This window comes from Pseudopodoces humilis, chromosome 5 (genome assembly GCF_049639895.1).
Source record: "Pseudopodoces humilis isolate 2021_Gansu_Grassland_sample_001 chromosome 5, ASM4963989v1, whole genome shotgun sequence".
NCBI classification, from domain to species: domain Eukaryota; kingdom Metazoa; phylum Chordata; class Aves; order Passeriformes; family Paridae; genus Pseudopodoces; species Pseudopodoces humilis.
The window spans coordinates 46,900,522-46,923,733 of NC_142204.1; the positions used below are offsets into that span (position 1 = coordinate 46,900,522).

The window sequence follows — 23,212 nt, forward strand, 5'->3', positions numbered from 1 at the left end:
AGTTATGGCTGTTACCTATGAAAAGTATTGTGTATTGTTTTCCAACCCTGACTTTTTTGGTAGCAGTCTTTTTACTTCTCTTGTGGGTAAGAGCTGACCCATAAAGCATTTTGTCCTTAATTTTCTTAAAATACAGTTTGTTTACAAATCACAGTAAATGATGAAAAAAATTAAAATTCTACCATTTACTTCCTTTGGCAGCATTCAAAAAATCCATGGGTCACTAGTTTGTCTTGAAAACATATGTAAAGAACATAAAGTTAATCCTACAAATAATTCAGAGGTACTTTTCAGAGGAAATGGGAACAGACAAATTTTTTTTCTTACTTTTTTTTTTTTCTTTAAAAGCAAGATCAAATGATCAGTGAAATCCAAATAAAATCCTATTATTGTGTCTCTTTCTAGTGTTCACAGAGCACTCTGCCAAATTGGTGAGGCACTATGCTGTAGTTCCACAAGATGGCAAACCCAGCCGCAAAGTGATCATCATTGATCTAATATGTTGCAGCTTCGTGTTATAAAGTGAGGAACAAATACTTAAGCCAAATAAAATTTAGTTTTAAATATATCAGAGACAAAATGCTTTTGGTAGACTTTGAGCTACAGTGGGTGTGCTGTATGTCATATGAGAGTCATTCTGGTCAGGTAATATCTGTTTTCCTGGAGTTACCATTAAATTGAGGTGGTAAACCTATATATGTACTTTGATGTGACAGAAAGTATGCCCATATGTTCCTGCCTGGTCTGAGTTGAGTGTTCACTGCCTAGTGAGTCTGCAGTGCACTAGGATGTGATGGACAAGCGTTGAAATTCGTTTTCTGTTGCAAAGGTAAAGAGCAACGGCTGAAAAAGCAACTGAAATTGGAGGAGGAAAAGAGACAAAAGCTGAATGAAATACAGAGAAACAAAGACATACTAAAAAGAATGAGATACAAAACCATATGGAAGAACAAGAGCAACCACAGGGTGTTTAATGACACACAAATAAAAACCCCAAAAAAGTGAAATTCAAAAAGCTCCAATAGGAAGAATAATAGCACAAAAACTAAGGAGGCTTGTTGACCAGTCAATGACAGCAGGCATTCCTCTTCAGAGTATGGGAAGAGCTGGAAAGACACTGTACAACCATTCAGCCAGAGATCACGAAGCAAGCACAAATGGATGTTGACTAAAAACAGCTGTGCATAACCTTGAGCATCAATTTCAATGAGGAAGTGGATGAAGTACTGCTGTGGCCTTGTTCTGTGAAGCCCATCAAACCTCCTTAAATAAGGTAGCTATGGACTGAAAGACTTGAAGTTCAGGAATTTGCCTGTGTGTCTCATCTCTCCCAGGTGAAACACTAATGTGAAAATTGCTTTCATCAAGCTGTAACAAAGTAATTCATAAATGGGTGGTCCTTTCCTCTCAGTGTGAAGCTCCAACCAGCACTGTTGAAGTGGTGTTAGAATGAAAGGAGAAAGGACAAGAAACGGTTTGAGAAGCTGAATTTAAATTAGAATTGCAGGTATCTCTAAGATATCTCCTTCCAATTGTCCTTAGGAATTGTTTTCCCCTTCTTTACCAGAAGGCAGAGAATCAGGATTTTGTTTCTGATCACAGTCCATTTTTACTGCTGAGGGAACAGCAGAGAAAGAAATTTCACCTTTCCCCAGATAGATACATCCTCATTTACGGTTATAAGGGCAGAAAGAAACCGTCAGACCTTCTCATCTTTGAAATATACTTCACTGTATGAGCAAGTTAGTTTTCTACTTACCCTCTCTTGGGACACTGAGGGTAGAGACAGATTGGGAGACTTTGCTGCTGGGCGAGTCTCAGAGAGAGCGGAGACTGGGCCTACGAGCTCCTCAGCCTCCCTTATGCAATCTCGGATAGAGTGGGGGATAGAAGTCGCATTCCACTTGGCAAAGCAAGAGTTTGTAGTCTGGGAGCAAAAATGGGATAATTTTTCTTTGCGGCAAACTGTAAAACCGCTTTATTTAAAGAGCATCTCCTGATTTTTCCTGTTGTTTTGGCTTCACTACCACTGATGAAGTGCCCAGTAGATCTATCTGCTCTAAGTAGTTCCTGAGAACTGTCCTTAAGTCTGGCTAAGCCTCAGTATTACTTCTTAAGCCCTCAGGTAATAACATGAGGACTTAAACAGAAAAGAGATTAAAAATTAAATCAAAAGCCAATTTAATAACCAAAGAAACAAGGGACGAGAAAAGAACTAATGAGAAACCAATAAATAATTTTTAAAATAAAGAATCCTGGAGCTGGTTTGTATCAGGTAAAACCTCTGGTAGACATGAGAGTGTTGAAAGGAAAGCCTTTAACACTGTATGCCTGTTCTCATCTTTCTCAGCTTCAGCAAGAGGAGCATTGTGTGATGGCAAGGATTAAAACAGCAGCTGTGTTAAAGAAAAGCACTTTAGGAAAATAGGTCTATTAAGAAGAAAAGATGAAATAAGGATTCAGTATTGGCCAGCTTACCAAGCTCATGTTGAATTTCTGAATACTTAAAAAAATACACATTTCATACAGACCCATGTAACAGTATTTTAAGGCAAGAACACAATACATTATTTTCTTTGGAGTAACAAAATGTCTATCACTCTTTTCTGAAACTACATTGGGAAACAGGAATTGCCACATGGAATGGGTTATTATCTCAAAGTGGCTAGGATTAGCTATTTCAGAAGAAACAAAGGGGGCTCAACAAGGACAACTGTCATGATAAAAGTTTTTCATTCTTTGTCCTCTTCCCTAGATTGAACAAATGCTTCCTGTTCCACAGAAGCAGGCTGTGTCATCTGGTAAGTCTGCATCTCCCTCTCACTTCAGTAAGTGAACGTAAAGAAACAGACCTACACCTAAAGAAATGAAGCAGAAATGTGATCAAGAACTATTCTATTCACATATCTTACATCTAAAATATTTTAGAGTATTTGCTTATAAAAACATAAAAAACCCTTGAAAATTTAAAACAGTGAACAAACACCGAATCTGCTCAAAGTTCAACATGTGCCTTTATTATCCCCTTAGATATTTGTGCTCTGAAGACTCCCAACAAACTTCTTACCTGAGAAGTTTCCAAAGGAGTAGGATAGATGGCACTGCAGGGCCTCTCTCTGGGAGACAGGCAAGAGTTTTCTCGGGAATGCTTATGCTTGTCGGACAACAGAGGAGAAGCTGGAATATAAATGTGTCTAGTGATTAAATTCATGCAGTGAAACTCAGACATCTCAATTCTATGCTTATCACAAAAAAAACCCTCTGTCTCTAATAATTCAGATTCCTCAGGTAACTGGCTAAATATGATGTCTGACCAGTGACATCATGCAGAAATTCATCTGTGTAATGTATCAAGAGTCATTTAATATGGTTTAGCAAAGCAGATGAGCACTGACCTCTGGCACTGGATGGAGCAGAACTGGTCACATTAGGTGAAGCAGAATGAGTAGAACTCAGGCTTGAGGTAGATGGACTAGGCTGTGTATAGAAGAGATGTTGTTAACAGATCACATTTACTGGTTTGGAAAACAAAAATTTATAGCATACTCTTCATTAGAACAAGTAGCTCCTTAGTGTAGTTTATCAGCAATTCAAAATAGCAAATCCGTATAAAGAGCATTAATCTAACTACACAAAGATGTAGCAAAATACAAAATAAACAGAAATGTAAATAATACAGTCAAATAATTACATCACAACGTGACAACTGGACACAAAAGTCTATGCAAGGTCAGATGACTTTGCATCACAGTCCACTGCTATTTATTACATTTGTGAAAAATTAATGCTCTAATTTAAACAAGAGAAAACAGCTACATAAGAAAAGTTATTTCTAAGTGAATAAGTTTACCATCTCATTTAAAAATTTAGTTTTTAAAAGAAACATCAGCAATAATTATGATATTTCTGGATGAAATAATAGAAGCATTAACTTAGTAAATAGCCTTGTAAGAAAGATTCTGTAGACATGAAGAATGACAATAAATTATACCTGCATGTTGAAAACTTCATCTGAGCTTTCTGACTGCCCAGTGATGTTGCTGACTTCAGCAGAAGCTTGGGATGACAGTGACGAGGATGAATACCGATTGACAGCTGGGTAACTCAAGGGGCTGTTATAAGAATAATGAAATATAAAAATGGTTAACTCTAATTGTCAATCACAATTTCTCACGTGAGAATAACACATGTTTATTAATCTTTAACTGGGGGAGGAGAGGGGGGGGAGAGAGAGAGAGAGAGAGAGAAAGGAGAACACGTATACCAGCTATTCAAGGCTAAACACTTCAGACAGACCATACAAGAAAGTATGCACATAATAGAAGTATTTATGGGTCATCTTCCTTGGATAGCAAAAATATGTCATTACTAGTATTTAACTTGCCTGCGTCGTGGTATTACCCTGGCAGCATCAGGGCTCATAGAAATGGGTATGGAATTCCGGCATACACGAGGACTTCCATTTGGGAAATGAACAGGGCTGGCTTGTACACAGGCAGAAAACTCCTGGTGAGTTATTAAGAGAAGATTAATTAAAATTAACATAATATCACTACGCATTTTGTAAGATACAGATATGTAGATAACTACATACAGTTACATGACATTTTGGATCAGCTTCATCATTAATAACAAAAATATTTTAACTTTTCATTAATGATAGTAAAATGTGACTATTAGTAAAACATGACTACTTTTCTCTGCATGGAATGGGAAGTTTACTTTTTCTTTGCTTTGTGATACTACGAAAAGGCTACAAGCTGTTATGGGCACAAACAACCAAAAGATGTCACTGTTTGTTGCTTGGGAAAATGAACCAACCCTTAATGCAGCTGAACAGTCTTCTGGTCTATCCTTGCACCTGATCACGTGAGTACCTGTATTCCCAAGCTTGACTTCATCACAAAGAACTGATCCACCAGCTTTTTGTGCAATGGCCTCATATCCTGTGGCACCACCTTCTCGTGCACAGCCAAGCCAAACTCTAGAATTTGGGCCTGCAGAACAGGAAAAAAATAATTTTGATCCATTTTCTTTAAGCTCTCATCATCAATTAGGATATTGACTAAAAAAAAAAAAATGCAAAATGCACATTGCCTTAAAAACACCTATCTAAATCTCTGAAAAACCTGTAACCACAAAAGGACTAGGAGCAGAAGCACACAAGAGGATTTACTGCGTCTTCCTGTTCAACTTTCCCAAAGGTTTCACCTATGCAAATTCAACTGTAATATTAAAAAACACTATGGATAACATAGTGAAAAATCTGAATAAATGGGAACTTTACAAAGAAGCAGGTCTAAAACCTAAATGAAAGCCATTTTCTACAACAGTTGTTGTAGAAAATGTTGTTGTTTTTTCTACAAAAGTTGTAAAGAGCATGAAACAACAGCAATGGTCAAATCCACCAGAGACTCTAATATATTTTTAATGAAGTTCATGGTCCCCTATCCTATTTCAATTCCCCAGAGACCTCCAGAAGTAGTGGCCTGATGTATATCCTTGACACAAGTCATGACAGGCTTTAGAATTATAGTGCTAAAATTTTAATCTTGCTCAAATTTGGTCACATGCATTCAAAATATTGAACTGGTTACAAGAGTAATCAGATAAGCTCAGATTTAAAAACAAAATAGCTACAGTGTGCTGTAATATCTTTGGATGAGAGCTCCTGGCTGATGTTTTCAGGCAGCCTGCAAGTGGGCACGCAGCTGTACAGCATCCCTGACCTCGGGTCAGGACTGCAGCATATCCATATCCATACACACACACACACACACACACACACACACGCACGCACAGAGCCATCCCGGCTCTTCCAAATGCTCCACGTTAAATCAGCTGTGGGTGCCAGAGGGGGCTGAACAGCTATTGCTTGGAACCCATATTTTATTTGCAGGAAGTTATTAACTCCAGTTTTACAGTTTAAAGATTAGTGAGATTAACCACAGCTTGAAAAAGTAAAATTATAATGTCATTTACAATACATTCTCACAGTGAAATTCAAGTGAGCTCAGTGAATCTATTCTGATTTATACTGTCTGAGGACCTGTCACTTGTCTGATCTAACCAAAAGATCCCACAATGCTGATGAAAAATGGAATTCCCATCTTGCCAAATTCCAATACTGTGACTCTTTTTGTTCCAAGCTGGCAATAAAATTTGAAACATCAACATGCTGCATAGAACAAAGATAGATAAATGCCAGTTAAAAAAACTGAAATATTAGTAAGCTCTTTGATTAAAAAAACATTCAGCATTTTCAGATGGAAACACTTCATATTTGAAACTGGTAGATCATTGGCTTATAAATGAATGGAGAAATAATGCAAAAAAATATATAATGCATAGAATCCTCATATGCTTAATTTGATCACCTACCTATTTTGCCAATTACCACTAGATATCTTTTATTGAAATAAGATTTTGAATGCTTTTTTGCTCTTATGGCAAACCTTATAGTGAAAATATTTTTCTGTAATATTGGTAAAATACAAATATATGCCAGACATCAAATGTTTCAATGAAATAATGTTTATTCTGTAGTAGTGATAAAATATTTTGTGCAAATATTTGTGTATGAGCATGACAAGATAGGCCTGTCACTCAGCCTTTATTTTACACAAAATAGTTTGAAGTGATTAAGGTGATGATGGAAAAGACTAGGGAAAAATATTAACATGGCCCAGGAACCTACCTGCTTGTATAGAAAGTTACTCATTACTTGGAATCTAACTCAGAAAACACTGAAGATCACAGGGCAATTATTAACCTCTGATATTTTTTATTTTATTTGGGTACATTTTTAGCTAGAACAGCTGAGCAGGCCATCTTGCCATTTTACCTGCTCAAGCATAAGTTCTCTTAAGCGTGTGATCTTCTCTCCATCTTCTGGGTGGTTCAAGATGTATTCTTTGACAAAGAATGCCTAAACAGAATAAAATTACAAAGTAAAACAATGTGAGTAAAAACACACCACTTATGTTTCTTTTTTTAAAAAAACCCCAAGTTTCTAGATAATATTTGCAAATGTTTTCTAAGTTCCTTTGAACTGCAATAATTGATAATATATGTTAAATAAGTAATTAATCATACAGTCATTTGTGGAGACCATAGGCAAAAAAATGTAGCCACTAGTGAATGAATAGCTTTAACATTTGAAATATGAAGGTGCTGAATAATTAGAGATAGCTTCTTCCCCATCAGAAGAGAAAAAAAAAAAAGGAAAAAATTTAAAGAGGAAAAGGAGGGAAGAAGGAAGACAGAGTCAAGAAGGCAGCAGATGGTCAAAGGACACTTCCTAAAACATGGAAGTTGCCTGAAGGGAAGGAAGATATTGGTAAGGACATGGTCACTCTTACCGCAAGACCAAATGGTCCAAGACTGACTGAACTTTGAGCTTTGTACAAGGCAGAAGGGAAAAGCAAGTGAAACAGGGAAAAGCATTTACATAGAACAGGATAGCAAGGAAGGTAGAAGGTAAGAGCTGGCAAAACAACAGGTAGATATATAAAGACTGAAAAATGGACATGCAAAGAAAATAATTAGGAGAAATGGAAGAAAAAAACCCCTCACAATTTGTTATTTAAAAAATGAATGCTGAAAAGTCCTATTTTAATATAGTGAGAGGCAGAGGGCAGAAGGGAATCGAAACATGAACACTGTCTAAGAGACCAAGAATTACATCCAAGGACAGCAATAAGGAGCAAGCTAGAACCTTTGATATGCTTGTGAAGAATGGAAGCTGTGCAGAGACACTGAGCTAGCTCTGACACTGCTAATTCAAACCAGACATAGTTCTGACATGACTGTATTTCTCCAGGGACCCCCTCCATGGTGCTTTGCTATGCTAAACAGTGTTGTTGTTGTTTAAAGGCAGTTAGGAAACATAAAAAATGTTACTGCTTTGCTTCAGTCTCACAATTTTCTTAACACTGCAGTTTTGATGACAGATTCTAATACTATACTGGACTCATAGTTTAATTAAGATGTATTTTTACCAAATTTAACACTGCTGAGTGAACACTGAATCTCTCAGCCTTTGAGACAAGCGGACAGAATGTTATTCAACTTGACATTGTCAAAGGGAAAACCAGCAGACTCAAGTATTTCACAAGACTGTTAGGAGAAAGAGAAAAATCTAGCTGGGTTGCAAAAAGCCCCCGACCCTTTCTTTTTACTGAAGTTTCAAAATTCCACAGAATTTTGTGTAAATACAGTATCACAAACATTTAAGGTTCTCCTAAGGTGATTCAGAAATTATAACAATGAGGAACAACTGTTAGAAATAAATCCAGTGTTAGACATTTCTAAATTGTATTTATTTTTTTTAAATCCCTCTCCCCCCCTCCCCCAAAATACCTCTTCTTAAAAACTTGGGAGATACAAGAAAGATCTAGAAAATTATGATTCTTCAAGAAAATTAATTTCTTGTTGAGAATTTGTGTGTGTACATATATACATACATACATACATGTATACATATATACACACATATATATAATATGTATATAAAAACTAGAATGTCAGCACAAAAAAGTAAATTAGCTAGTTGGCCAGAAGTATCTCCTATCCTAGAACAGGCAATTAATTATAATAATTTACTTACAATTAGCCAGTTACTTGAAAATTTCCAAACAAATCACTGAAGCATGCAGGTAATTGTGAATTGAGTCATCACTGGAGTAAGTTTATGATACTATCTGCAGCAAAATGGTTATTTCAATAACCCACACTGATAACATTCCCTAACCCAAAACTGCAATATAGTATAATTATAACTATTATTCATATAGTAGTTTCTGTCCTTAATTTATACAGAGGAGCTGCATCTATACAGGGAAAGAAATCAAATTTCTAATAAACAGAAAGTAAATTGCTTACCTCTTGGTATCTAGCAACTCCACCATTAACTGCTGCATCAATGACCCCATTTAGACACATTGTGAGAGGGTTAATGTTCTGCATCTGTCGAGTTTGACACTGACTAATCAGTGTTCTTAACTGCTGGTTCTTATTTTCTAAGACTTCAATAGCATTCTCAAGGGGACTCATTTCCACCTGAAACATGAGTGAGAAACATTGCAAACAACTTAATCTGCAGGAGGAAGATGAAATATATTGCAGGTAATTTTTGATTTCTTAATATAAAACAATATTTTTCTATGTCCTACAGTAGTTTGACAGAGAAAGTTCTCAGCTGGGGGAGAAATTTGATTTTATCATGCAATCAGTGATCAAAACCAACTGTCACTCTGGTAGATTGATTATCTGACCTTGAGAGATGACCCAGCCCTTGCTGCAAAACATCCACATACTTTCAGGCAGTGGTGGAACTTTTAGAATTCAGGATTCAACTGTCCTTTGTAACTACCTAAAATGGGCTTGGGGTCAGGGAACTTCACCAGTTTAAGGGTACAGAGCAGAGCTGAAGTCTTGGTGAGGTAGTTTCCCCATCCAAAGTAAAGTCAACAACGAGATTTTATGGATCAGGAATTTGAATGCAAGCTTTGAGCTAAAATGATGATCAAGTAATAGTCAAAGACAGCCTTGAGCAGGATGTGCCTCTCATTTCTCGAGGGTGAGAGTTCACAGGTAGCGTGACTGGCCAGAAAAACCAAAATCTGAGTGATGAGTACAGGCTTGCAGCTGCTATAATTTACCAAAACATACAAGCACAAATCCAAGTCATGACCTCATACATGCTCAAGAAAAGTTATTACAGTTGACTTTTGGAAATGGTGGCTATAATGGTAAAATGATAGTAAACTGAAGGTCTTCATATTAGTGGTCATAATAACCTAGTAAAGACTCAGCAGGAGTCAACTAATAAAATGTCTCATGTCACACACAATATTTTGATTTTACTAAACTACACCTTTGGTTTTCTACATGGGAATAGCAATATGGTGAACAAATGATACTTTTTCTGCTATTATAAAAGAAAAACACAACAGAGTATTAGAGAAAATCAATTGTACTATGGTATCCTTATATTTAATGGGATTATTCTAAGACTGGCTTTGACAAGAAGGAAAATAGTTATAGATGCTATGTTCCAGGGCTCAGCAACTGACCAATTATTTAGAGATCTCTATAGGAGGAGCACTCCTCCGAATCTGGAATCTATTTAAGGATTTTTTAAGTAATAGAACAAGCAAGGAGAGGAAATTCCAATGTGTCAATAACAAACTCGTACATTAGACCCTATTCCTATAGGTTCTGTTCAGTAGCTCGGATTGGAGAATGTTTACTTTTCAAGGACACTGAAGGATACATTAAACTACAGATATTCTAAGTATTAAATGTTACATGGTGCTGAATTTTAAGGAAGCAATTTACTGACATTAAATGTTGCCTTTGGGTTCCCATTATTCCCGACTTCTTTTTCCTCAGCTGTTTAAATGAATCCTAAGTGTGGTTCATAATAATACTTTTCAAGACAAGAGAAATCAGACAACTCAATATACTTTGCAAATAATTTTGTTGCAGCCACCTTGAGACCTTGGTCAAAGAAATTACATATGTGTAATAAATCTTAAAGCAATTAATCAAATAACACATGATTAAGGAAGTAAACCAACACAAAATACGTATTGACGTGAGTCTCATACTCACCACTTCACGTTTTTCTACTTCAAACCAACGAGATATTCCAGGTAAACTCTGCACCAAGATGAGCGTGGTTCTCTCTACCCACAGACTCTAAAATACATAAAACCAATTTATTTCCCTATTTGACTCTATATTTTCCTTAATTATTACCAGTTTCCTTTATGAACACCTTCACTAAAGTAACAGTATGCATTAAAAAAAGTACTAACATCCAAATTCCTACTGCAATGTCTATCCCAAAGTCAACGACACCCGCTTTTCTCCTTACTTTCTAGGTCCTACTTTCTAGGTCTAGGTTACTAAGCAGTAACTTCTGCTGATTCTTCACTCAAACTTTATTATATGTTGTCCCCAAATCTCCAGAAGTCACTCACAACTGAATTGATATTCTAATATTTCTTTTCTGATCTCACATCTGAGAAGAGCAAGAGTTCTGCAACAGAACAACTTACAGATCAGAGAGAATGACCAGGTCTCCTTCAAGAAGCCCTATTCAAGATTCCAGAATGCACAGATGATAGGATACTCAAATATACTACTGGTGAACACTTTGTGCGAGAGGTTTGTGAAATGACAAATCAACACATAGCATAGTGCTCACACAAAATATATTTATAAGCTGGACAGTTAAAACAAAGCCCAAACATGCATTAGAAGACAACAGTGAGTCAATTTAGTTAATTTATTACCCTTAGAGTCCTTTCTTCTAAACTTGTAACAAAATTATTATGGGATGACTCTTTTTGTCTGTCTGAATAATATTCTGCACCAGGATGTGCTTGTAGTGGGTCAGAATTAAAATTACACCAAAAGATGAATTTTCATTATGACGTTTTTATTAGGGGCAACAGAAGGTATTTACCGATTAGGGAAGGAACTATTGCTTTTCCCTGAGACAACCTCTAAGTTTAGAAGTAGTTTTTAGTCTTGATATCACAGGAACAGGTCACTATGCTGCAGTTCAGTCAAAACTGTCTCTCCCTTGCTCTAGAGAGATAACTTTAGGCAATCCTATTCATACCCCAGACTACCTCCTTAACAATGTTTTTCCACCAGACTAAGAAACTTTTCTGAGACAGCTCTCTCCAGTTCTGCCTTCTAAATATCACAGATGAAAAAACAAAATTAATTTTTTCACTCCTAGTCACATATACAGCAAGACTTCTGCATCTCCCATATATTTTTGATCCTATTTTATTAAAAGTAAGAAATGAAATGGTCAAATCTGAGATACCATCTCCTCTGGAGAATTTGTTTTACCACACTCAGCTGAATAATGCAAATGCAGATGATGTTTCAATAGGGCAGCTTTTGTTGGTGTTACAAACAAATCCACAGGTCCAGTAGATAGGAAAGGGTGTGATACTTTACCTTGAATTCATTTTCCTTGTCCTTGGTCCCTTTGTGAAATGGTCTGTCATATCGGAATCGCCAGATGTGGTTTACTTTGTAAAAGCTCTTGATATTATCAGGAATGCCATCTCTCTGCAAGACTTCCTGGTTTTCTGGAATTGGTGTCACTGCATAAATCTGCAAATCTTTATGTAAAGAGTTAAGGCTATCCCACTTTATTCAAATTAGCAAAGCATATTGACTCCTGAGGCATTACAGAAGAAAAATTCTTTAGAAGCATGCATCATGAAATGTTTCTATACTATTAATGGTTTGGGAAAGGAACCAGAGAGATTTTTTGATTGTTTGAGATTTCTTTGTACTGTTTTGTTGAAAATTTCATCTTTATTTTTGAAATAGAGCTACTTATATGGAATAGTACATAAAGTAAAGGGATTTAATTAAATATATTTTTACAAAATATGTAATGTCATGCTAATATAATGTTGTATTTTAAGAAGTTAAATTACTGTACCTTGAACTGCTACACCATTATCACAGTGGTGATAGTTCTATAGGTATTTTTAGATAAAGAAATAATGTCAATAACATGTCAAGGAATTTTTAAATAGAACCAAAATTACACAAAGGACTTCCAAACATAATAGAGTGAGCTGGGACAAAATGCAGGGAAATTCTCACCTACCATTTATTTCAGTGGAGACACCATGTGACTGAAATTGGCTATAGGGGAACCTACATTTTTTTAAAAGCATAGAAAATGTAAGTGCAGAGTATGGCTTTGTGATTATGTGGATACACTGTGCTTCTGCCTGAAAGATGGTCTCATCTGGCTGATTAGCATGTTGCATAGCAATGGCATGTGGGAACTCATTCAACATTCGCTGCTGGAAGGCCTCCAGCCTTTCATAGTCATGTCCTCGGCAAACAAATTCCTTATTCTGAGCGGAATAAGAAAACAAAAAGCAAGAGCAAATTGCATGAAAATAATCAGGATCCAAACACACGCTCTTAAATATAGATTTTCCAGGCAACTTTTGCATCATTTAAAGAAGGGAAAAAATAAAAAACAAAAGGTAAGAATAAAAATAAGGAATATAGAAAGAACAGGTTACTAAGAAGAAGGAATCTTTATCATATAAGTTACATTTTATTCAAAAGTCTTGAAAAATGTAGTAATTACAATTCCAAGTTTTATAAAAATCTAAAGGGAGAAATTGATCTTAGTGGGTCAAAGCATAGAATGTGATGTATCAAATTGTATAAAATATGCAACAGAAAAATAACCCAACAAACAGTTAAGACAGTGAAACAGGTTCAAAGTTGATTCCATGAGGAACTAAGAAACTTTGTTCTGATGTTATATAATTATGATGAAAAACATTGCATGAGAAAATTATAAAGGCACCCTGTAAATGTTGATCAATTATCAGCCTGGAAAATTAAAATGATCCAGTTTTTACAACACAAAGCATAAGAATGCTCCTGGCATTGAATTCTGAGAGTCGAGACTTTCATGGGAATTGCTACAAAAAAAACCCTGCAACAGTATTATTGTTCAACTACAAATTAAAATGTGAAAGCTTTATTATGAAATTTAGTCTTTATTCCTTCTACAGCAAACACAGCCAGATTTACAAACTGCTTTGCCATAAAAAATTTAAATCAAATGTATTAAGTCTGTCCTTGTTGGTGTTGTAAGCATAAATCTGTGCTGTGTATGTTTAACTTGAAAAATTAGTAAAATGAATAAGCACTAAGGTTTGGAAGTACTGCACTGTTGTGTAACTCCTTCCACAACTTTTACTCCACCAGCTAAATTCTTTCTGATTAATATTTTCAAATTGGTTTATACAGAAGTTATATTCAGATGAATATTAGGTAATATCAAGAACTATCTTCCCATCAGACTATTTTTTCGAGCATTGCTTTTAAGGGGAGATTTCATGCTATATTTACCAATTAGAAATTGTAATTTTCCCCACCACTAAGGCAAAGACAAATCAAGCTTTTTAGGTCTCCACCACATAGAGGAAGTTCCTTCATCACTTATTTTAATTACTACAGGAAGAGAAGCTTGGATTATGACTACAGCTGCTCCATGAATAAGATGGATTCTGTCCTCTTCTCCAGGTGACAGCTAAACTACTGCAGATTGTGGAAAAGGGGAACAGGGTAAACACCACGAACATTTTCAAGGACATTTCAGTAACCTAGGAATTCCAGATCAACCATCAAGAGTAATAGGTTTATTATTTGTCAGTTTTAGAACATTAATAGTGAAATTCACTGTTGATGAATAATGAGGAATTTCTAAGTCATTTGAAAAAAAAACAACAAAAAAAACTTGGGAATGTAATTGCTTAAATGCTAAATTGCTGATTATGCCACCACCAATGGATACTACTGACAGCCTTTAAGTACACACCAGCAGAAACAGAACAGGATAAAGGGAACAAACTATCATGAGCCATTAGTCTGTGAAACAATGTAGGTGCATGGTTTCCAAAATAAACATGAATATTGTGTTTCTCTGGGACTCTAGAAGCCTAGCATTTGTCTTTTCATTAGTCAGGACCTTTTCTTAACCATCAAACATGAGGGTAAAGCATTTCTCACAGGATAAGAACTTGTATATGGTATATATAAACCATACCTCAACAGGTATGAACAAATTTTAACTCAGTGAAAGTGATTATGAATGACAGTATTACTCCATTCTGTTTATTTTCATTTCACTTACCCTCAAGAAGAATGGGAACTTTTTCCCGTAGAAACCAACTCTGAAAAATTCTGGCTCCAAACGCTGTTGATCCATAATTTTATCATATAGAGATGCTTCCATCATCTGTGAGATTGAGAAGAAATGCAATTTCTTTCAAAAAATAAACTTTCTTTTTTTGAAAGTGTATTTTTACCATAAGCTGTCACAAAAGAGAGTATCTTTCACCTCTGGGGTACTGGAATTGCAATGTATCTCTGAGCAACTACTAGGACATTGAGAAGTTTCTAAATGCATCAGATTAAGTTATTATACCTCTAAGGGATCTCAAAGTTTCCAAGAATTAAAAAAGAAATCCTTTAAAATATTAAGTCCCCTATATTAAAGTGGTAAAATAGAAAGACAGCTTGAAACATATGACCCAGTAATCTGCTAATCACCTAAACACATGGCAGTATTGTGGTCAGCTAAATCAGCAAAGACTAATTTCCATATTCAAGACAGTTATGTCCAAATCATACCAGATTCCAATGATGTAAGCATCAAATATGAGTTTCTTTACAATGTCACAATAGCAATTAGCGTAATTTTTGATCAATACATCCATTTTTTATTTCACTCATAAAATTGACACAAGGGAATCTTAATGCCAAAGTCCTCATTTTCTGATGATATTTTTGACAAAGTTTTTAATACTGTGGAAAAAGCCAAACACAGTCTTAGCCCTATTTTAGGTAACACAGACAGCTATTTAGAATGCATATGCTATCAATAGCTGCCTAATTATACTGCTATGAGAAATCCCCACACCTCCATTTTTGGATTAACCTCGGCGGCACAGATACAGTAAAAGAATATTTCAATCACAAAACACATTCAGTGCAATTAATTAAACATGCATAAACTAATCTTTTTATTCACAGGATGATAGTCAGTTTGCTTTTGCTTATAGAATTCTGCCATTGACATATCAAAATATATATGGAATAAGCAGATAACAGAGAGTCCTGCCACATAGCTCTGTGTTGAGAATTTTGCATAACGTTTTAAGCAGCTCTGGATTAAAGGGACTTCACTCAGTCCTAGCAGCAAGCATCCTACATGTACAGGAAATTTAAAAGGGGAGTTGTAATACGAAATTGAATCCATCAGAAGCAGGTAAGAAAAATCATAATAATCTTTAAAATACACTATATGAATGAAAGAGAAACAATGCTTAGAGTTCTAAAATGAAAGAAACAACAAGAAGACTGTACCAAGAAAGATTAATTTTTGCTATGAAATATTAAACAAACCATATTTTTAAGCCATAAATTAAAAAAAATGTGAAGCTGGGCATTACTTGTAGCTTTGCTTACAATTACAACTGCTAGGACATGCTGCTGCTCCTGGTGAAGGACTGCACAGAATACATTCCCTGAATAAACTGCAGGAAGCTAATGAAAGTGAATATGTATTATTATTTTTCTGCATAAGCATGTGTACAAAAAGGATGCTGTACAGGTACAAATATTGGAAGAACATTAATTTTATAATAAAATACAGCAATCTGGTCTAGTGGAAGGTGTCTAGCAGAGGGGCTGGAACTAGATCTTTAAGGCTTCCAACCCAAACCACTCTATGAAGACTGAATTTTCTCATTTTTCAAAAAACTCATACTCCTTTTCTGTAATCCTTATTGTAGAAAAAAAACCCTCAGGGTAAATAATAAGATTTGCAAACCAAACCTAAGGAACATTCTGTGGTAAATTTAATTTTCTAAGTAATATTTTATAACCTAAATTAAAAAGCTTTTGGAATCCTAATTGATGAAAAGTATTCAAGTACATTACCCTCATCTTGCTGAGGTTTCTGTAGTCATAGTAGCTCTCATACTGTTCTGCAATTTTCCTGCATAAGATAATGCCATTTTCCCAACACTGGAAGCAAATAAAAGATATTCAGTAATTCAAAGCAACTGTTTGTCAATTTGTGATTCATTACTGGTCTGTTCTAGCTATACTAAGTCTTGTTGTTGCTGAAAATATTCAAACAAACTGTCCACTAAACATGCTGATAGCTTCTGAGCAATACCAATGAATTCTTTGAAGAATTAAAAATATATTTAGATAATTAATTAATTATTCTTTTTGCACTATGCACAAAACGTAAGTCATTGCAAGAGAGATGGATGGCTCTTTTGACACTACATGAGATGGATTCAACACTGTAAAATTTTTACATTTTTAAATCGTACTTTTAATACATCTTCCTTAATTTTTTTAGGTGGTACAGTACTTCACTGCACCATGTAAGTTAAACTATTACAGAATTGTTTGAAAAACATTATGATTAACACCCATTTGATTACATTTATTAGGATTACACAGATTTTACACCAGCTACACAAAACTGTAATGCATTGCATGTTTGTCAGTAAGATGAATCAGTGCACTATGTGTATATAAAATTTTAGACTACAGGATAATTACACTTGCTTAATTCAGAACAGGTATTTGCAGTAATGACAATGAACTGTCATTACCCCAAACAAATTATTTTTTAGTTTTTAAGAGATACAACATGGTATTGTAAGGTGTAACTGTAGCCTTTACAATCCTCACTTGGTCACTAAGTGAATTTCATTAGCTTTATAAGGCTCATTTTCACCACCTTTAAAATGGGGAGAAACTATACCACCTTCTACAAAGTGCTTTGACAGTTACAAAGCCAACTGCTCCACAAATGAAAATTATTCTCATATATAAGTGGTGGATTTCTAGGATACAACCGCAGGATTAGAAGAAATGTACTGCATCGTTAAGTAACTGCTTAATCAAGCAAGGAAAAAACACTTCCAATGCAGGATAAAAGTGCAACCCTGGAAATAATATCCTAAAATGAATAAACTACCCTTCCCAGACCCACTTGGTAAAATAGGACTATTTTACCTTTCCCCTATCAAAATTTTGAATGATGGTCAGATGGAGACACTCCTTACGCTGCCACTCTGTTTGCATGGGGTAGTTGAGGAATTCCCTGAGTGGCCGATCAGACCACTCCAGCAGCTCATCGTACAGCAGGAGCGTGTAGGCAGCCTCTGCAAGAGAAATTGCAGCATGGCACTTATCAACACCAAACAGATAAAGCAGAGAAACAAAGAACACAGAGATGTGAATGCTTTTCTTGAGAAGCACCTTTTTAATGGGTAATTGACTTATTTTGAGTATTAGGCAGATGGCAGTGGTGGTTTGGGACAGAATTACTATCTACAGCAATAACAAAAATAGCTTAAAATTTTCACACGCTTTTTAAAGTGGAGTCACTGGAGTGACTGAGTCTGAAAATAAAAAGGAGACAGAAATTAAGTAACCATTTCCTGCTTAGCCCCAGTCTTCCCTACTGCTAAGGAGAAACTCTCAATGACCCTGCTGTCTGAACAAAGGAACAAGGACTGGAGGATGAAGAACATCAGTAGTGAAAGAGGAAAGACAACAAGACTGTGGACACAGTCCAAAAGAGATCAGGGCTGGGAGGAAAACAGGGAGGCAGATGTGTGCTTAATAGAATCCACTCCTTCCACAGAGAAATAAATCATTGATAGCTGAGCCTTACCAGTTGGCTATAACAAACAATTTAGAAGCGCAATATTTTTCTCTTTTTAATTTTTAAAATTTTATTTAGTTTTTGGTTTCGTAGGAATCAAACCAGTTGTTGGTCTCTAGTCAGAGAGCTGTGTAGTAATCTTTACATTCATCTGTAGAAATCATCTGGGAATATGAAAATTATTATTATTTTTCCTTTGATTTCAGGAATTCCTCAGAAACGGCGCACTAAAATAATATAAAATTAATCTTTTTATTGGAAAGTCAGACTTTGGCAAATTACAAAACACCAGAATTACTACTGGCTATGACAATTCAATTTGGCTAACTGAGCATATGTATTATTGATTTCCAAGTTAGTATTCACAGTTTATGTTTCCACTCACAGGACCACTTTGCATGAGTGAGTCAGCACAAAAATGAGCCATGTTCTGGAGAATTAAGTTTCCTACTGGACTTATTTTATTGCAGATTTTATAGGCTGTACATTAGGTAAAAAAATAAAGTACTAAAGTACTTTTTGTGCTAAGCTAAGTTTGCCCCAGACAACCATATCCTATTTCTGCCTCTGGCATATGAGTTCCCATAAGACAGGTGACTTAAGCCAAACTCTGCAGTACTTTTTCTAGCAGTAGTGTTCCTCCACACATCCAGCCCAGTGTTGTAAAATGCTAAGCGTGGTGCAAACTGATGATGCTGTGCTGTGATACATCCATGCAAGTTGCACAGCCAGCCTTAATCCTGGCATCACACTCAGCACCTTTCAGGCCGCTGGACAGGTAACCACCTTTGTCATAGTTTCAAGCTACATTTTTGTAATCAAGCACATCTATGTAACAATTTTAAAAAACTCATGAAGTTGATAATAAATCATTCAAAATCATAAGGAAGCAAAAGATAGCAGAACATATGTAGATGTTCAGGACAGGTCATCTTGACCTTTCCTTTCTAAACTTGGCATCTAAGTCCTTCACTTTAACAAAATTTTGTCTGCCACAACAATGTTGTTTTCTTAAATTATAATAAATTTATACAGAAGGTTTCTAAAATAAGAATAATCATACTGGATTAAAAGTCTGAAGGGTTTCTCTATCCAGCATCCTATGTCTGGCACTGGCCAACACAACAAATATAATACTGGTACCTTAGGGACAGGTCTGTAACTACTGACATGTGCCAAACTCTAAGGAGAGATAAACATGGTTGACTTGTGATGTGGGAAATTCAATTTATACAGGAAATATTCAAAATTAGATATTTCTAATTAGATATTTCTGAGGTGGATAGGTAAAAAAGTCTCATTACAGTTCTCAGGTGCCTGAGAGGACACAAGGAATCAGTGCATTTATGTGATTCAGCCTCAAGAGAGGTATGTTTATAGCTGTGACTGAGTGCTGTATAAAGAAAGATTTGAACTAATGTTTTAATAAAAAGGACTTTTTTAACAGAGCAGTTTTAGAAACAGACCAGTAAATCATACTATGGAAAGGACAGAAAAACAATTTCATCCCTAGGATGAAACTATCCAACTAGCAAACTGATGCTGCAACATGGGAATGCTACTGAAGTATCAAACTTATTTTCCTAATCCAAAATTCTCTAGACCAGCTGATTTAAGAAAGTCTGTATTGTCTCTGATTAGGCAAGGCAATGGACTACACAAGTCTGTTTTCTAATTATGGGTGTGAGACAAGTGTTATTTAAGGCTCTTACAGAAAAAAAATTTAAAATAGCAATAACAACAACAACAATAATAATAATAGCAGTAAAGCAGTGAAATGTACCACAACAAAAAATTCAAAAATCACAGAGATTGATAATAAACACATAGGAAATATAACAAAGTCCTTGAAATACATTTTGAGCAAAATACTATTTAAAATCAGAATGGATGGGAAAACAATGAAAAAAATTAGGTTCGTATCACAGTTGGAGGTAAACCGGACACATAACAGTACCCGGTGCATAAAGGGAACTCAACACTGCTCAAAGAGTTACTAAGATCTAGTGTGAAAAATAATAGCTTGATACAAAAGCCAGCTGTGGCTAAGAGACTTCTTGACAATCAAAATTCTCTTGTGACTCACTGTTGCCAGGTCACATGAAGAAAATTAAAATCTCTCCTTAACACATCCTGCTATCTAGTCTACATTTAAATCCATGAACTGTAAAGGGAGTGTGGAAATTCCAAGTGAACAATCTTTCTTATGGATAGCAGAGAAGCATAAGGACATGGGGTACCTGTAAGATATTTACTCGTGACCCCCAGCCAGCTAACCTGCTTTTAAGAAGGAAAAAAAAACCTAGAAATTTTGAACACGTGCAACTGCAAACACTGGGGAAAAGATGGACGTATTACAAGGTCAGTAAAATATTCTGGCGAAGACAGTGTGATTTAAAAGGATACTGATTTTATCTTCTCCAGCACTTATTGATGGCATGTAGTTCCCCAAATGAAGCGCGTGTTAAGCTGTATAAACAACAGCCATGCACAATATCTTATTTCTTCATGTAGAAGATAACAACCAGCCTTGGCACAAGATTAGAGAAATCTTGGACAATAGTACTGCAAATGTGGCATGTGAAGATTTAGAAAGACATCTTGAAATTGCAATACTTGCCACAGGTCTTAGGGTCTTTAGCTCATCGTGAGTAAGTGATATGGATCTTCCTTTCTTTTTTTAAGAAAATTTAAATTTATTTAATTAAATTAAAGAAATTTAAGAAAATTAAATTTAATTTAATAAATTTCTTTTTTTAACCCAAAAATGAGGTTCTGAAACACAGCTGTGTGTAAACACTTCACCAAACAGATAGCCAGGAGCATTTCAAAAAAGTGTATAGCCTCAGATACCACTAAATGAACTCATAAAAACTTCCTCAAAAGTTTACTTCTTTTGGGGGAAAAATGATCCTATCACACATTTATTGCTAGTGGGTATCAACAGAAGTAATTTTCATTCACCATGGCTCAGCAAATTATAGTGCCGTGGGGCTGAAAAAAGCAGTATTTTGAGACATCAATTAGGCAAGGAAACAGCTGTTGCCTGAGTTGGTATGTTCTGCACTGAGGATACAGCTTACAGGGCTGCAATAGACTGCAAACCTCAGACCAGTCCTAAATATCTTTTTCTAGTTTGTATTCAGTTACCTGTGAAGTTTTGTGCTTTCAGATGTAGGTCATAGAGCTTATGAATATAGCGAATATACATCTCTTCCTTGTTCAGTTCAGTCTTGTAAAAATTCTGAAATAAAATTGAATTTTGTAATAAAATGTAGTAGTTGATAAATTTATGATAATGGTTACAAATAAAATACTTTAAACATAATATTCTAAAAATAGATACACAGATTTGATTTCTCAACATATAACTGCTATTTTTTGTTTCATGGATAAAATATGGACTGCACTATCATAATTCTTAGTTCAAAATATTCTTTAATTATTTACAAGTCCTAAAGCAAAGTATGAAAAAGTAGCAGGAAGAGGAGCACAAGCCTACAGCACTGTTCACAAGTACTGCCACATTCACAATGGACATGCAGCTGAAGTCCTCCTACTAGATACACTCCATGTTCAGGGCAATCTGCTCTGGTTAATGAAAATTTATAGGCTAGAAGAGTCTAAGCACTGGTTCTCACTAGCAATTAACAATTTCTATTCTATTATTTAAATTGCTATTTTGAACTCTGAGCAGTTTTTCTCCTAATGTACAGAATTTATATTCTGTGCTACTGTTTCCTAAATTGAGTTGTTATCAAGGAAAAAGGTGAGAGGAATATTATGAAAACATAAAAATAAAAACTTTAAAGAAAAAAAAAATTAAATTGATTTGAGAAAATTTAGCATTTCTTGTCTCTCTGTTGTTCAAGAGTATTAAAAATTTCTTTGAAAATTATTAGGATATGAAATCCAGCTTAGCCTGTATGAGTCATTATCATCTCATTAAAAAGTAATATGGTGTTTTGGGATTTTTAAATATTTTAATTTTCTTTTTGTCCAAATTTTGGATGATTTGCTAATAATAGATTAAAAACTCCTTAGGGATGAAAATAATCCAGGTGCTTTAGAGAATTCAGATCATGCCAGATATTTTGACAGCAAGCCAGCTGCTTTATGGCTTCATAGTAAATATCAACCCTATTTAGAACACTATTTTCCTACTGAAGAAATCCTTTGTTCTCTTACGTATAACTGCTACTCAGAAGTGATACGAAATTGTTTCACTGATGTCAAAAATGCAGAATTACAAGTCAGCTTATTTTGGTTTTTTTTTTTCCTCTGGCTAAAAATACAGCTTTTCAAAAGATTCACCATGAAAATGGAAACTTTCCAAGGTTAACAGAAGTCAACAAATTTGTCAGTGGAAACTGGCCTAGAATCAAAATGCATCTTGTAAACAAAAATGACATCTTTTTCATACTATGGCTTAGCACTGTTGGTTTGTGATAATGGTGATAGCATGAATACAGGAGGTCTTGAGCAGCATTTCTCTCTCTTCTAATCAGGAGAGAATAGTCAGCCTGCAATATTCACAAGATATCCCATATTATATGCTATAAGAACCAACTTGGATCAGTTATTGGGGAAGAAAAGAAACGAGAAATCATGTAAGTTTTGTTTGGTTTGGTAGAGGAGGAAAGGCATGTTTGTTTCTACAAACTCAGAGACTAATTAAAATCAGAAAGTACTTTGGTGAAGTTTATCCAGCAAGAAGAGACATAAAACTGAATAAAGCAATTTTGGAGACCTTTCAGAACCAAGCTATGAAATGCCAAGGAAGACTAACTCCCTACTGCATCAATCTCAGCCTGGAAAAAATAAACAGTGATCCTAAGTGTAGTATTACTCTGTCAAATTCCACTCAAATTGCAACAAGAAGCAAAGTATGTCCTATTCAAATGTGTATCCATATAGTAGAAAATGTTTAGTAAAAAA

At 35.2% G+C, this 23,212-nt stretch overlaps 1 protein-coding gene across 4 annotated transcripts in view; it reads right to left on the reverse strand.

Moving 5' to 3' along the window:
- The window catches only part of DOCK4 (dedicator of cytokinesis 4), a 224,507-nt gene that overhangs the window by 10,106 nt on the left and 191,189 nt on the right, over positions 1-23,212 (reverse strand). For 2 of the 4 annotated variants that reach the window (XM_088054845.1, XM_088054844.1), the window contains 15 exons: positions 21,425-21,518; positions 17,620-17,768; positions 16,522-16,608; positions 14,711-14,815; positions 12,767-12,908; positions 11,986-12,152; positions 10,618-10,704; positions 8,884-9,060; positions 6,845-6,928; positions 4,878-4,997; positions 4,385-4,506; positions 3,992-4,112; positions 3,396-3,477; positions 3,068-3,177; positions 1,760-1,927 (listed from right to left, as the gene is read on the reverse strand). In XM_088054845.1, the coding sequence (XP_087910971.1) occupies positions 1,760-1,927; positions 3,068-3,177; positions 3,396-3,477; positions 3,992-4,112; positions 4,385-4,506; positions 4,878-4,997; positions 6,845-6,928; positions 8,884-9,060; positions 10,618-10,704; positions 11,986-12,152; positions 12,767-12,908; positions 14,711-14,815; positions 16,522-16,608; positions 17,620-17,768; positions 21,425-21,518 (1,815 nt within the window). The remainder of the gene's footprint in view (positions 1-1,759; positions 1,928-3,067; positions 3,178-3,395; positions 3,478-3,991; positions 4,113-4,384; positions 4,507-4,877; positions 4,998-6,844; positions 6,929-8,883; positions 9,061-10,617; positions 10,705-11,985; positions 12,153-12,766; positions 12,909-14,710; positions 14,816-16,521; positions 16,609-17,619; positions 17,769-21,424; positions 21,519-23,212) is intronic. The other 2 variants (XM_088054848.1, XM_088054847.1) reach the window with 1 other exon arrangement.